The sequence below is a fragment of the Trematomus bernacchii genome, unplaced genomic scaffold, assembly GCF_902827165.1.
Source record: "Trematomus bernacchii unplaced genomic scaffold, fTreBer1.1, whole genome shotgun sequence".
Taxonomy (NCBI): Eukaryota; Metazoa; Chordata; class Actinopteri; order Perciformes; family Nototheniidae; genus Trematomus; species Trematomus bernacchii.
In genome coordinates this window covers 4106890-4122671 of record NW_022987609.1, presented here as the reverse complement: position 1 = coordinate 4122671, position 15782 = coordinate 4106890, and the positions used below count along the sequence as shown (strand labels likewise).

Genomic DNA, 15782 nt, shown 5'->3' with positions numbered 1-15782 from the left:
ACATACACACTCAGGGTTCCCGCGGGGTCTTAAAACGTCTTAAATTTGATAATCAGAATTTAAGGCCTTAAAAATTCTTAAATATGATCAAAAAAATAAGAATTTTTTATTTTATTTTTATTTAACCTTTATTTAACCAGATAAAAACATTGAGATAAAATCTCATTTTCAATGCTGACCTGGCCAAGAAGGCAGCAACGTTACACATAACACATAACACAAACATATAAAATACAGAGAACATAACAAAGAAAACAAAAGACGAAAAAGCAGTCACTACATTGTGCACATTAGGACAATAAAAAAAAGTACACTACTTGTTACTGCAAGAGCAGCTGGTGGTGAGGACTTCAGACAACTTCAATTTAAAACATGATATAGAGACAAGTGCCCTCAGTTTAAGGCGTGATTGAAGGTCATTCCAAGACCAAGGACCATAATAAGAAAGACTCCTTTTTCCAGCCTCAGTCCGTACAGTAGGTACCTGGAACCGTATCCAGGCACTGGATCTGAGGTTGTAAGAGTCACAAACTGGGGCAAATCTGACACATATGTAGAGTGGAAGCTTACCTAAAATGGCTTTATACATTAATAAAAACCAGTGCTGCATCCTACGCATAGTAAGTGAGGACCATCCAGTTAGGCTATACAGTGTGCAATGATGAGTCCTATAGGGTGCATTTGATATATAACGCAGTGCAGCATGGTAAAGTGGGTCAAGTTTGGCCAAAACAGTGGGACAGGCAAATCTATAGATTGTATCACCGTAGTCCAGCTGGGACAGGAATAAGCCAGAGACCAACCTTTTACGGGATGAAATTGAAAAACAACATTTAAATCTGAAAAGGAAGCCAAGAGTGAATTTCAATTTCTTTGTTAAAACTTCAATATGGTGTTTAAAGTTCAGATTACTGTCCAACCAAAAGCCCAGATATTTGTAGGTATCAACAAACTCAACAGAAACGCCATCAAGGGTGTCAATGGAGAGGCAAGAGGAGGACGCTGACTTGGGAGCAAAAAGCATTGCTTTGGTTTTCTTACTGTTCAATAGCAGTTTAGAATCAAGAAGCGCATGCTGCAGCGTGATAAAATCTGATTTTAAATTGGAAACGGCCATATCCAGAGAAGGAGCACACGAGTATACAATAGTGTCATCAGCATACATTTGATAGGTAGAAAATTGCATCTGATTACAAATATTGTTTACATATAATAAAAAGAGCAAGGGTCCCAAGATAGAGCCCTGTGGAACTCCCTTCTCCAAGGTGACAGGGTCAGAGACAGTACTACCCAACCTGACGCATTGAGTACGGTCGGTTAGATAACTCTGAAACCAGCAAATGGCATTGTGACCGAAACGAGACACCAACATAACATTAGACATAATGTGGTGATCTACAGTGTCAAATGCTTTGGCTAGGTCAATAAACAATGCAACACAAACTGATTTCTTATCCAAAGCAGTCTTAATATCGTCTAAGACTTTCAGACTGGCAGTCACAGTACTGTGCTTTGATCTGAATCCAGATTGCATAGGGTTAAGGATGTTGTGTGAATTTAAAAAAAGTTTTAGCTGAGTAGAAACAAGGGACTCAAGAATCTTTGATAACACAGAAAGATTTGAGATAGGACGATAGTTATTCAACTCCGTGGGATCACCAGCTTTCAAGAGGGGCGATACCAGAGCTTGCTTCCACACAGCTGGCATTGTGTGAGTGGACAGGGAGAGATTAAAAATATCAGTTACTGGTTGTGCTATAATCTGAGCTGCAATTTTTAAAAAGAACGGGTCAAGGCCGTCAGGCCCGGCAGACTTTTTAGGATCAATTGAGTGCAAACCCTGTAAGACTTCAGAGACCGAGAAATAAGCGAAATCAAAAACAGGGGAGTTCAACTCTTGACTATGGCTGTGAGTACGACCATTTAGAGAGTCATGACTTTGCTCATCAAAAATGTGACCAGCCTTTTTGAAGTGAGCATTAAAGGCATTAGACATACCATCTGAATCTGAAATAAAAGAATCACTGACCTTCAGTTTTTGTGGGAAACTAGAAACCTTCTTGTTCTGAAGTGATTTAATTGTAAAGAAAGGATTTGAAAGGTACTTCTGTGTTGCGATCACGTCTAAATGTGTTTTGGGGGAAATGTCCGGGCTGCAACGTAACCAGTACGGTAATAGCCTTTCAGTTCCCCCCAACAATTGAAATAAATCAACATGTAACTAGTAATCACTAACTTTGTTTCCCCCGGCCCCTTATCGGAGAACACCCAGCTAGTAACCTAGCAACCAACCAAGCTTCAGCTAGCGGCAGTCAGAAACTCAGGTATCTTCAAATCTACTTACAAATAAATATGGGGAAGTGCAAGTTCAACCGTATTTGGTTGGAAAACATCGAATGTAGTGCTTGGTTGAAACCAGTGGAGGGGAACGTGTTTGAAGCTGCTCCCGCAACAACATCGAGGGACCTCCGGGTGACGTTTGGGTCTACGTCAACCCTAAAAGCGGAGGTGCTGTGGACGCTAAATACCGTAGCTAAACACCAATCATACAACAGCATGAAGGCAGCAGAGCTCTGACTATAGCTCTTGTCACACACACACACACACACACACACACACACACACACACACACACACACACACACACACACACACACACACACACACACACACACAGACACAGACACAGACACACTTTTGGCTAACACAGTTCTGTGTACTGTTATGCTGTTATGTTCAGTCATTGTTTTTATGTTGAACATGAATACATTTACTTTGTAATTAATTATGGGACGTATTTCTTCTTTCATAGCAATTTTCCTTCATACTTTGTTGCTGTGAAATAGGTCTTAAATTCTATTCAAAGTGGTCTTAAAAAGGTCTTAAAAAGTCTTAAATTTGAGTTGGTGAAACCTGCAGGAACCCTGACACTCTTCCCACCCTTCTGAGTCCTTAATTCCACCGAGGTACATCTCCCACTCCCACTGCCTTGTGGGAAAAAGGGTGGTTCCTGTCCAGACGTCCTGGTATTCCCATGTTTGTGAGAGGCAGAGAGGGAGAGCGCTCTGTCCTCTGGGATCTGTGGTTAACATGCAGCAGGTGTAGGAGCCTTTGTCTAATTCAGGCCTGCTCAGTCATTTAAGTATAATTATAAGTCATACATTTATTTCACACCATTACACATCAGAGGAAATGAGCATGTTGGAAACGTTTCATTACGCTTTAAATATCTACAGCAGCTAAAGACCTGGCAGGATGTGTGTGTTAAGGCTGCTTTATGGTATTCATTTACACTCCTTAAATGTTCTTATTTTACATGTTGACATAATGTTTTACAAAAAATACACATTTTAAACCTATAAAACAATAAAAAAAGTTATAATGTAATGCAAATAACCTTTAAAATAACCAATACGGCTGCACTTATTTTTGGGGAAGCGAAGAGTAAATGTTAAAATTTGCACTGAAACCAGACACATTACGTTGTTTCAGTCATGTAGCCCACATTGTTTTTCTTTTACCACAATGTTTTATTATAATATTTTACTTAACAATACAAAAATAATCTGCAAAATAAAAAGCTTATGTATAACACAAGGCAATATTTTGAAAAACATAACACAGAAAAGAAAAGACACACAATTACACATTCTCGGGAACTGCAATGCATCTATTGATCCTCTTGAACATTACATACATTTAGATCCTTAACATCATCAATGAAGGGCCTCAATACAATCTAAAATGCATGCCGTCTAGCTCTTAATATATAGGATATATTCTCCAATGGGAGGCCTGACAGCATCCGTCACAACCAATGAGTGATGCTTGGGCTGTGAGCCTTGTTCCAAAACAATGCAATACAGGTTTTGGCGTAGATAGAGTCAAAATATTACAGCTATTACAATTGATTTGCGGCATCTGAAGCTTTTTTCACATACTGATGAACTTTAAAAAAAATATTTCTTATTTATTAGTTCCTGCACTAGACAGAAGGAATACTTTCTGGGCTGTGATTAATCAATTCTGATAATCAAACTTTAGAAACATGGTGGATTTTCTGTGGCGTTATCTAATCTACTAAGAAAAGTTTCTAGAGCAAGCTAAGGAGGACATTTGCTATACTTTTTTATGTCTTTAACACCTATTTTAAATTTGAGTTTGGGAGTTTCTAGATGCAACAAGTCATACAATCTTAACTCTCCCTATATTATCCCTATGTCTTAAATCATGTTTCTGTCAGGATGGATTGAGTCTTAGAAGCAGATTTAAACACTTTGAGATATTTCTGGTCGCATTTAAACGATCTTTTTCCTGTCACTTGTAGTCGTTCCTGGTTTGATTCTGGTTGAAAATCTTTGTTGCATTCGACTCCTCTATCGTTACTGTCTTTGTTGTGAACTGTAAAACACAAGCAGACAAACTTGAGGGAATTCAAAGTGTCTCTCCCTGTGTTTCCAGTGTGTGGACGGAGTGTCCGGGGTGGACTCGTCCCTGAAGCGTGTGGCGGTGGTGGAAGATTTCTTCGACATCATCTATGCCATGCACGTGGAGATGAGCACGGACCCCGGAAAAGCCCCGAAACATGCCGGCCAGAAGAAGACCTACAAAGCTGTAAGAATCTTGTCATGCTAGCATTCATACTACATGTTTAAAATACCAGAATGTCATATATTTATTGTAAACACATGTGCAATATCTGATTCTTCTTGGTGTTTGTGTCTGTTTTCTTTTGTTCTTTTGTTACTGATTGTTTCTCATGTGTCTTTCACTCTCACTATGTCAACAGTCTCTTTCTTTTAGTTTCACGCCTCTGTCTCCTCTGTCTCACGGCATCCTCTCCCCTGCTGAGTGTGTTCTCTCTTTCATAACTTGTGTTGCTCAACACACGCTGTCCTCCCTTTATCTCTCTTCCTCTTCTTCTGCTCTTCATTCCTCTTTTAGAGTCCATTGTAAAAAAGAGAGAAAAGAAACAGACCGCCTGGTTTCAGTATTTGATCAGATGGATTTCAGTCTGAATCTCCGCAAAACTAAACTAGCAGACACAGCCAGTCAATTTCTACTTTTGATCATGTTAAATAGCGGGAGCCAGGCTATTTTAGAGCTGGGTTAGTCGATTAATCCAATCTTCACAAAAATAATTATTTTCAAGTTATTTGTTAGACATAATTAGTATTTCCAGCTTCTTTTTTATGGGGATTTATCTGCATTTCTATATATTGCGTGACAATAAACTGAATTCAGGAGGGCCAAGAGAAAAAAGCAAATGAAACAATTAATTGTTACATTAATTGGTAGATTCATTGGTATTGAAAATAATTGTTAGCTGCTGCCCGAGATACAAACTAACGATTTGCCCTAATGACTGAAAAACCCCCTTGTTCTTGCAGTTGTATTTAAAATATCAATATCAGAGAGAACAAAATGGTAAATGAATTTCACACTGCTATTTTATAGGTCACTGAATGCATCTGACAGAGAGTGAAAGTGGCCTACTCTCATTATCAGCAGGACTATTTTTTCCATTCCCATTATTTTCCTTTTTTCTTTGTCAATTCATTTTCCGCCAATCCTTTTGTTTCATCTTACTATCACTGATGGGACTTCGTTAATTCCACAGCCTTGGACATGGACTTTATCTTACACATAATGTAATATAACCTTAAACCAAAAAAGAAAACAATCGTAAACATGTGGAGACATTTTCCTAGTGATCAGGGCAGAAATGTATTTAATTTTTTAATCTTTGGTCAGGTTATGAGTTTTGGAATAGGCTGAAATGAATCCACCTGTGCTGTTGGAGTTGAAAAGAGCATCCTGTGCTGTTCAGCTGATGACACTGCCCTCTTCTGGTTAAACGGGGGAAGTGCAGCTTCAACAGATTTATCTCCCTGCAGAGGGAAGCTGTCACAACTGTCTGTCAGCCAGCTTTCATTGTTCTCATGTTTCACTTTGCTCACATTCCTTTCCCTCCTTTCTTTATTTTTTAGAGATCTTGACATCTTCTTTCTTTTTGTTTGAAATAGATAGATAAAATAGAATAAAACAGATGAGGATTGATCTGTCAGAATGTCCTCTGTGTCCATCTCCTCTGCTCTATATACAGCACATAGTATCCTTAAAGCCAGGAGCTAGCTTTCCATGCCACATAGCTGCAGGTCTGAGTGCCACTGAGGGCTGTGAGTGACATTTGCCTTTGCTTTACCCCCTCCTTCCTACACACACAACACACACACACACACGCGCACACGCACGCGCACACGCACACACGCATGCACACACGCACACGCACACGCACACGCACGCACACACACACACAGCACAGCAACCCCCACCCACCCACGCTGGCTATTTTCCACCCTTCCTCCTCTCCTCTTTTGTGTCTTTGTGCCTCTCTTCCCGAATAAATGTTTGATTTATGCATACGCACATTCAAACACACCCACTAATTCATAGACTTCATATGATCAACAATACAGAGTGCAGTCACATCCAAAAAAAGCCATCTTTAAACGCTTTGAGACAAGTAATGGCATGACAGGTAATGGCAGCCTGTCATGCCATTCTGGCCCTTTTTGATGACAACAATATATGAATGATAAAGATTCATAACTTACATTTTTTTAGTGGTTTAATAATTTATATTTATATATAAATATTTGGTGTAAACATTTTAGATATTAATGTCAGTCCCGCAGACTAAAGTGTTTTTTGTTCATAGTATTTTGGTATGGAGATTTCAGGTTTGATAGAGCATGCATCTTTAAATAAGTCAAATTAAAACTTCCTTTCTTGCTCTCACTCAGTCCATGCCCGCGCTACTTAGGGCTGTTAAAGGGTCATTATCGGAAACGTAAGAAATTACAAACTTAAAACCTGCATTTATAAAACTGTCAACACAGCAATGTATAAACCGGAGTTTACAAACCCGTCTCTCCTTCAGATAGCCGAGACGTACGCCTTCCTGCCCAGAGAGGCGGTGACTCACTTCCTGATGAGCTGTGGAGAGTGTCAGAAGAGGATGCACATCAGCACCGCAGGACAGGACTACAAAGGTACACACACACACACACACACACACACACACACACACACACACACACACACACACACACACACACACACACACACACACACACACACACACACACACACACACACACACACACACACACACACACACACACACACACACACACACACACACACACACACACAGGCTGCTGCAAACGTCACAGTGTGTCAGTCGTCTCAGCTCAGTTTGAGCCTGAGGAGACTTCTTACGCCGCACAAATGGCAAACATCTCCCTGCCAGAGGGATAGTTCTCAATATGATCTTGTCACATTTTATTTTTTAGGCATGGAGCAGTCTTTTAACCCTCTACCAATCGTTTGAGTTTCCGAAAAAGTGTTATTTATATTGCCCTCAGAACTTCCAAAAATGCAACCCCTAACGTTTTATAGATGCAGTGATAAAACAGAACGGGATATCTTTATACAGTAAATGTCCAAACTCTCAGTTTAGCTAACATAGTGAACTACTAAAAGTTTATCCTGCAGTATAGGAAGGAGTGACTGAGGGGCTGATTTTGACAACCACTACCTTGAATGAATATAAAGAGGGAAAGCCATTGATTTTAGACATCATTATCTATTAATGTTTTGAGAGAGACGTTGTATAAAGCCTTTTGTGGGCATAAAAGTGAGGCTAGTAAGTAAGGCTATCATGAGATGTGGAGTTAGAAAGTGTCTCTTTTCTGCTGGGGACTAGAAGCCACCTCTAAAAAAACCTGTCAGGGAGTTGAGTTGCATTCTGGGTAACATTTGCCACTTTGCTGAAGCACCCCCCAGGATAGCCATAGCACCCCCTAGCGCCCCCAAGAAATGTATGTCTTTTTTTTTTTTATGTGTGAAATTCATAATTTGAAAAAGGATTGATTCGAAAATAATATGCTACAGTACAAGTAGCCTACTTCTGGGTCTCTGTGTTTCATTCAAGCTCTGCTCTGTGTGTGTGTGGCACGAGCCATTTTGTGTGCGTGCGCGAGCGAGCAGAGAGAGAGAGAGAGCGTACCGGTACCGGAGATCGTTGTGGTTAGCATCTGGTGCTAGCTACGCTAACGGATATAAGGAGCTTTTTCAACAACAAGGTGGAGGGATAACTCTCTCCTGTCAGACTGAGAGTCTCAGATAACCTCAGCTCAGGTGAAGTAAAGGACTCTCTCAGTGTTTAGATAGTTAACTTTAGTCTAAGTTACCTCAGTGGGTCTCAAACAGTTTGGTCACGATTAATGTAAACAAGTATTTCTGAGGCACATGTTTATATGATCATTATAGGTATAAAGAAATAAGAGCATAAATGAAAAACAGGTATGAAATACTATATGACAGTAATTTGTACTGAGTGATTTGTAAAATATCCATAAAGAAATAGAAAATAGGTTTACAGTTCTGTTTCATATCTGTTGAGAGATGTATCCATAGATCTCTTAATGTTGCTCTCAAAGTGCACCAGATTGATGCTTTTCATTTCAATATTTAAAAACAAATCTTCCCGGGGGAGCATGCCCCCGGACCCCCCTAGAGGATGTTAGGTCCACTCCCCACTTATAAAAAAAATAGCACTTTACCCCTGCTTACACCTATATGCCGTGAGCTGATTATCTAGCCTTCATTGTAACAGTCGCGGGTACACTGTGTATGTGCGTGGGGAGTGTTGCAGTAGAAGATTCAACTGTAGCGACCGGTACATTAATGGGAAACACTAAATGTTTGAGCACCCTCTATGAAACGTCAAGCTACCCCACAGCACCCCCTAAAGAAAATCTCTGGCGCCGCCTCATTTCAGTAAGGAGAAAAATAATCTCTATTATTGTCAAATGTAATAGTTAAAGTAGACATGAGTAGATAAAGGATAAAAAATGTCAACGCTGTTTAAACGGGTACATTTAGTTAGTGTAATCTATTGTAATATTATTCTCGTTCTTTCCACATTCACTTAAATGAATTATAATGCGCTGTATTGGCATGAAATTGAAATCCATTACTAGCGAAGGAAAGTATAAATCCCCTCTCCCAGCGCTGTTTTTCTTTCTCTGCATGTGAGTTTTGAAGGCTCAAAGGAATCAGCCCGTCTCTCACTCTTCCTCTGCTTTCTGCTCGTTCTCTTTGTCATCACTCATTTGCCTTCTGTCTCCACAATGTCTTTCAATTAGAGTCCGTCTCCCCCTCTTTCATCCTTCCCCTCGCCTTTCTCTCTCACATATTTGCCCTCTCTCCCCTTGGAAAAATCATCAACACATCCTATATCTGAAAAGAAAAGACACACACATAAAACCAGGCAGTTTAAACAACAATCAGGGAGAGGTTTTCTGAAATTGACAATAATAATTAGTGGCATAATCTTTCACTTTTTGCACTTTATTGAAATGAATAGTGATTGTTTTACCCAGATTTATATTTCCTTTGAGGATGTAAAAGCCTGGAAGAGGTAGGTATGGATGTTCATGGAGAATATTTGAGTTATAGAATAAACATGTTTTGTAACTCTTTTAAAGCAGAAAATATGCTTTGTTTCTCTTTGAGATAAAAGGCATTTTGTTAGCACCGCCTTCCTCGTGCTCAGTTGGCTGAGTCCCTGCCGCCACAGCTGTCAATCACCAGGATCTGAACACGGAGACAATTAAAGATAAAACTAATGGGCGCTGCGTTGAGATGTTTAGCCTCACTGGGTTTTCTTTTTCCCGCCTTTCCTCCATTCCAACAAAAGCGGATCAACATCACTCAAAATTCAATTGAATGTAAGCAGGGAGATGTAAAGGAGGCAAAGTATCTGATGAGCAGACAGTTAAAAACAGATCAGCGTGGAAAATACACTCTATTTGTAGTTCCCTGTGAATGTGTAAATAGTGGCAGAGCTGCCTATTATGATTTTCTCCTGTCAAGAAATGGTTACACACACACACTACACGTATAAGTGTGGTAGCTAAAGAAGCCAAACAATTCTTAATAACAGTTTTAGATATTGTAATTGGATCTTGCATTGTATTCCAATTCACATTAAATAAGTCTTAAAAATCTAATCTAATCAAAAACTGTAAGATCATAACTTGAGGACATTAATCTTCAATTAGGCAGACCATTAAACAGACTTTAATGTGTAAAATCGGAGTACTTCCCCTTTAAAAGATGGGGTCCCCTTGTCAATAATTCTTGGAATTCAAATTTAAGAGGTCATTTTCACAGTCCTCATTTTGCGCAGAAATACATTTCAAAGCCGAATTATCCAAATCAAGAAGGGCACATCCAAATCAATCGTCTTGGAGCATTTATCTAAAAAAAATTCCTTTCAGTTTTTCTATCCCTCTGCTGCAGTCAGCGAGGCAACCAGGGAAACACAACCCTACAGAGACCTTCTGTTACAGCAGCATCAGCTCTTTTCAAATTCAAATCAAACAATTTGGGCTAAGGAATGAGAATGAATGTGTTGTTAACAGCAGGAATAATAACTGGTAAAATGGACATAAAGCATGTGAGTATTGTTTCGAACTTCAAAAGAAGGTGAATTTATCCTTTAAGAGCTTCCAGGCTTTAGACTTTTACACACATATTTTGTAATAACGGGAACATGAAATGTGTGAAAATGTGAAACAAAATGAGGATCTACATAAAATAATTGTCAAAGTCTCAGTCTGGACGTTTTAGCTGCCAGCTGAAAGACAAGATGATTCATTTTACATTCTTCACCATCCGCTCCACTGTGCCAACCCCCCATTATATATTTTCTGCAACTACTGGCACCCTGAAGGCCCCCTCCACATCTTTTTCCACCCCCTTCCCTCTCCCATGCCTCCCCCTCCGCCTGCCCATCCTTCCATCCCCCCTCCAGCTTGTCCATCCCTCCCTTTTCTCTCCTCCTTTCTCCTCTCTTCCAAGCTTCCCACCAACCATCCCCGCTTCCAGCTCTTCTTCTGTTCCCTCCTCCCATCATCCCCCCCCCCCCTCCACGCTGCTCCGGGTTTCCTGTCCCATCCCTGAAACCATTGCCTCCCCCATCCTCCTTTCTTTCTCCTCTACCCGTTCCCCATACCCTCCGTCCATCCGTCCATCCTTCTCTTCTCACATCCCCCACCCACCCCTGGATTTTCCTCCTCGTCCCTCATTAAACAGAGGAGTCATTGGAATGTCCTGTCTCTCTCCTCAATTAGCCTAATTAATGGCTTTTAACAAAGAAAATGGCCCAGGAAACGAGCTCATTTGCCAGTCGGGGGAGAAAGGGAGAAAGAACCAGCACTGTTGGGGGGGTGGGGGGCTAAGAAGAGAAACTGAGATGTGGAAGAAAAAGGGGGAAGACAAAAGGAGATTTGAAGAGAAGGCGTGAGAGGGTAGTACTGACTCGGCAAAGTTGCTTTCCGTTACACAAATTGATTTTTTTTGCAATTATCCATAACCAACTTCAGAAAAAAGAACTTGCTGCCGTATATTACACAGCGACAGCTTTGTACGCTTTTGTTTATGTAAGATTTAATGTGAATTAAAAAACACAATTTGATTTGCCTTTTTGCTTGGACAAGCTGATCATTGATCAGAAAAAAAAGAAATTAAAATGGTAAAATAATGTTCAATTGGACAAAATTAAATTGAAAGATAAAAAAAGCAGACATTTAAACACAGACGCACATAGAGTAACAGCCACAGCTGTGATACTTGGGCTGTGTGTGTATGTGTGTGTGTGGGTGTGGGTGTACGTGGGTGTGGGTGTACATGTGTGTGGGTGTGGGTGTACATGTGTGTGTACATTTCGCCATCATTGGATAGCACTTGGAGAGAGAAAGCAGCTAATTGCCTTCCTACCCTGTGGGGGTTCAACCTCTCCCTGACACACACACACACACATACACCCTCAGCCCCCTTTATCGCTACACTGAAGTGACTCCCACTAAAGTTCAGCTGTGAATTATTAAATGCAATTAATCAGTGTGGACCAAGACCATGTTTAATTGACACAGGCAGCAGGCTCGCTGTGTGTCGGTGTTTGTGTGTGTTGGCATGTGTTAGTGTGTAGTGGAAGATATTATTAATGCAGTGTATCACATTCCTATAAGAGTGAACACTCCTCTGTTGATCTTTCGGGAACGTTTAAAAGTTAAGCGTCTCAGGACAGACAGTGTAGTGTCTATTACAAAAGTCCTTTGAGCCAAACTTGCGATCTTGGACTTCCATAAATAAATTTGACTTGAGTGTCTATTGCAGAAAACTAAATGGACTGAATTTATATAGTGCTTTTGCCGTCTTTCAACCCATACTCCGTAAATATCTTGCACTGACATGCATGGGCCTAGATCCAACCCCAAACCTTCTGATTGGTAGACGACCACACTACCTCACAGCAAACAGACCTGTCGCATTGTCAAAAACCAACAGTCTACTTACTTATGGTCTTATTTTTGTGTCGTCGGGTATGGAATATTACAGGTTTCCAGAACAAATAACTTGTTGTTGTTGTGTGAGAAGCGCACCTACGCTTAGAGAACAGATACACAAAATGAAATGTTAAAGAGGCTCTCTATATATATCTTGACCTTATGTTTGCCAATTCTTTAAAATTGCTCAACCTTACATTTTGGAGGAGTTGCTAACAACAGCTATCCAATCAACACCTGCGGGCATTTCTGATTTGTGAGGTTCAGTTTGGATTATTTATAAACTTCTTCATACACATTTGATGGGAACCTCCTATGTTCTTATAAAATGACAGCCTTTTTAGTAGACCTTTCTTAACATATGGACATTTAAACCTGCATTTCATGCTCACTATTACATCCATTCACACAGCAAAAATATTCTAAAACGTTATTTTCTTTCTTTCTTTAGTTTTACACATTTCAAACACCATCTCAGGTCTAAGATCATCTTTGTCCTGAGCGAGCAGGCGTGTTGCAGCTTTGTGTCACATCATCACTCAGTTATCACAGTGTGTCCTTCTCTGGAGAATACACACACACTCTCTTTCTCCCGTCCTCATACATGTACATGGCTATCAATCACCAATCAATGATGTCTATTCTGCTAAGCCGTATTGATCTGGTGGCCTGTATTGTCCATTTTGCGGACGCTCCAGACGTTAGACCCGTCCTTTAACAGGTCAGTTAGATAAATGACTAAAAAGGAGAGGCAGAGGAGAGACGTGTGGGTGGAGATTGAGAGATAGTGTGGTGTGTTATGTGCTTTTATTTCCTGCTAAAGCAGAGAAAAAAGCTTTTGTCCTGAACATATTTGGACAAAGATAGACTAATATTTTTTGTTTATGTTACATCTCAACCTCTCTTCAACTTTATTTTTCCAGCCCAATAATACAATCACAAATTAGCCTCAAGGTGTTTTACAACATTTTCCAAAGATCTACAGGAAAATCTGGAAAGAGCAATTGAGGATGGATAATAACAATGTAGACAAAATGTAGAGAAAGTACAGAGGACATGCCTGGAATAATAAAGTTAGCTATTTGCTTTTCAATGTAATCAATGAGGAAACGGCTAAGTCAAAGTTAAATTGAGTTTTTTAGTTTGGATTTAAAGGCATCAGCAGGGTCAGCCTGCTCCTCTTTGTCTGTGCTGCTCTCCAGCGGCCTCTAGTGTCGGCTCGCTGGAAAGGCACGATGTGAGACTCAGCATTAACAGCCAGGGGGTTTAGGAGGATAGCAACCAACTGTCAGTTAGTAGAGGGGATAAGATTATACATTTAGTGTCCTCGTGAAACTTTAAAATCTGACATTATAGCAGAATGCAGTTAAAGGTAGGGTAAGTAAGTTTGAGAAACCGGCTCGAGATCGCTAGAATTTGAAAATACACAACCAGAGAAAATGTGCCACTTCCTTATAGAGCCCCTCCTCCAACACACACGAACGCGCACATGACCAATGAGGGCACGAGATAAGTTTGTGCACAGATGGAAGGCTGACAGGCAGGTAGGCCATCCAGTTATTTTAGCCGGGCCGGCTAAAATGATTGGTCGTACTTTTTACAGTATTACGGCTTCCACAGATGACATTTTTTAATGGATTTTTTGTCCAAGCACTTAAGATATTCATTGCTATCGGGATGTTAAGAGCATTCCATGGAATATAACAAAAAGTGTATCTCGAGCCGGTTTCTCAAACGTACCTACCCTAGCAGTTTTTTTTTAGCTTTGATTTAGCTCAATTATGTTCTTTTTAAGTTGATTTTAAGTGTCTTTCAATCAGTTTTGGTGATTTTGCACATACACAACAGTGTTTTAATAACCTATCCCTTAATCACACTGAATCCAAATGACTAATTTGTTTCAATTCTTATACATGTAATGTATTTTAGAGGGAATAAGAAGACTGGCCAAAGCGATATTCATATTATTTTGGAGTACAATTCATACAATATGAATAAACAGTAAACTGGGATTTTCTCTTTTTTCCCCATTCTCTCTTATTTACTTAATTTTTAAAACGTATTTAGTACAAATAAAATATCTTCTTAAAGTGATATTCTATTTATTCCAAATGATATCACAGTGAAATAGTGACGTCTAAATAAGAGATGAGATATAGCGACCTTTCAGAAAATGTTAGTAACTTTATTTCTAAAAGCAAAATGTTTTCCACCAAATATTTGATGGGATCCTGTTTTGACATTCTTTGATTTTCTATCTCTCTACCAGATGTTTAGTATTCTTCTGGGGCAGATGTTTATTAGTTGTTTTCCTTTTCTCTGATTCATCCATACAGCATTACCTGCTTAACATTGTAGTTAAAGATACATATTTTAATGATGATACACATTTGTTTCAAACTCCACAACACTGCCTACACTGTGTATGTGAATGCTTGTTGCTGCATAATTTGTGTCTCCCCAGAATAATCCGTTATTTTCCCATCGTATTGTAACTACAACATTAAAGCAAAAAAAAAGGGACGGATTGTTATCAGTGCCTGACGTCTGTCTCTTCTCCTCTCGTCTCCAGAGAACGACAGGCCGAGCTCTCTGGTGTTGGAGGTGATAGACTACAACATGCCTCTCACCACCACCTACATGAAACACATGAAGCTGCAGTGCATGAGCAACAACAAGGTACGTGAAGTCACGGAGGCCGAGCTCTCCGTATGAGGCTGCAGTGCCACATTGTTTTTAATTTACGCTTCTGCCTGTGCTGTCAGACAGAATATGTGTTGTGTGTGTTTCTGAGCACCCTGAGAGCTCGAGTATTTCCCTGAGAGTAAATCTTGACAAACCAGCAGGTTGTTTTTTTACACTGGAGTGTTGAGCAAAGACGTGTAGGAGGCCCACTAATGCCTTGCTGGAAAATATAACTCCCACACATCAACTTGCAATTAAAACATTGTAATGTTTCAGTCTGTCAGTCCTGGAGGTCAGTGGACCAAAACCATTTCTTCTCATTAGGTACGAGACAGTGTTGTTTGTGTTTTCTCTGCACTGAATGCATATTTATCCAATGACTAATTTATGCTAGCCTACAAAGATGTGAACAATGAATGGTTAGACAAGTAGATTGATTAGCAGAAAACAATAGTTTTTCCATTTCTCAGAATAAAAAAGGTTTCTATAGAAAATATACCCAGAAGAGCTGGTTTTGCATTCAATCACTTTGAACTAGTTTACTATCAATGCATTTTACATTATTTCAGAGTAACGTAGCATATCAAATGCAAGAAAAAGTAAAAATGTCAAGCACAAGTTCCCAGTGCCCAGGTTCAACTCTTTAAATAGCTTGTGTTGTCCGGACAAAACCAA

General features: G+C 39.8%; 1 protein-coding gene across 1 annotated transcript in view; it reads left to right on the top strand.

The window, feature by feature from the left end:
- LOC117483484 (nucleolar protein 4-like) overlaps positions 1-15782 on the top strand; it is a 146975-nt gene that overhangs the window by 27146 nt on the left and 104047 nt on the right. The window contains 3 exon segments of the mRNA XM_034131842.1: positions 4462-4614; positions 6944-7055; positions 14995-15101. Of these exon segments, the coding sequence (XP_033987733.1) occupies positions 4462-4614; positions 6944-7055; positions 14995-15101 (372 nt within the window).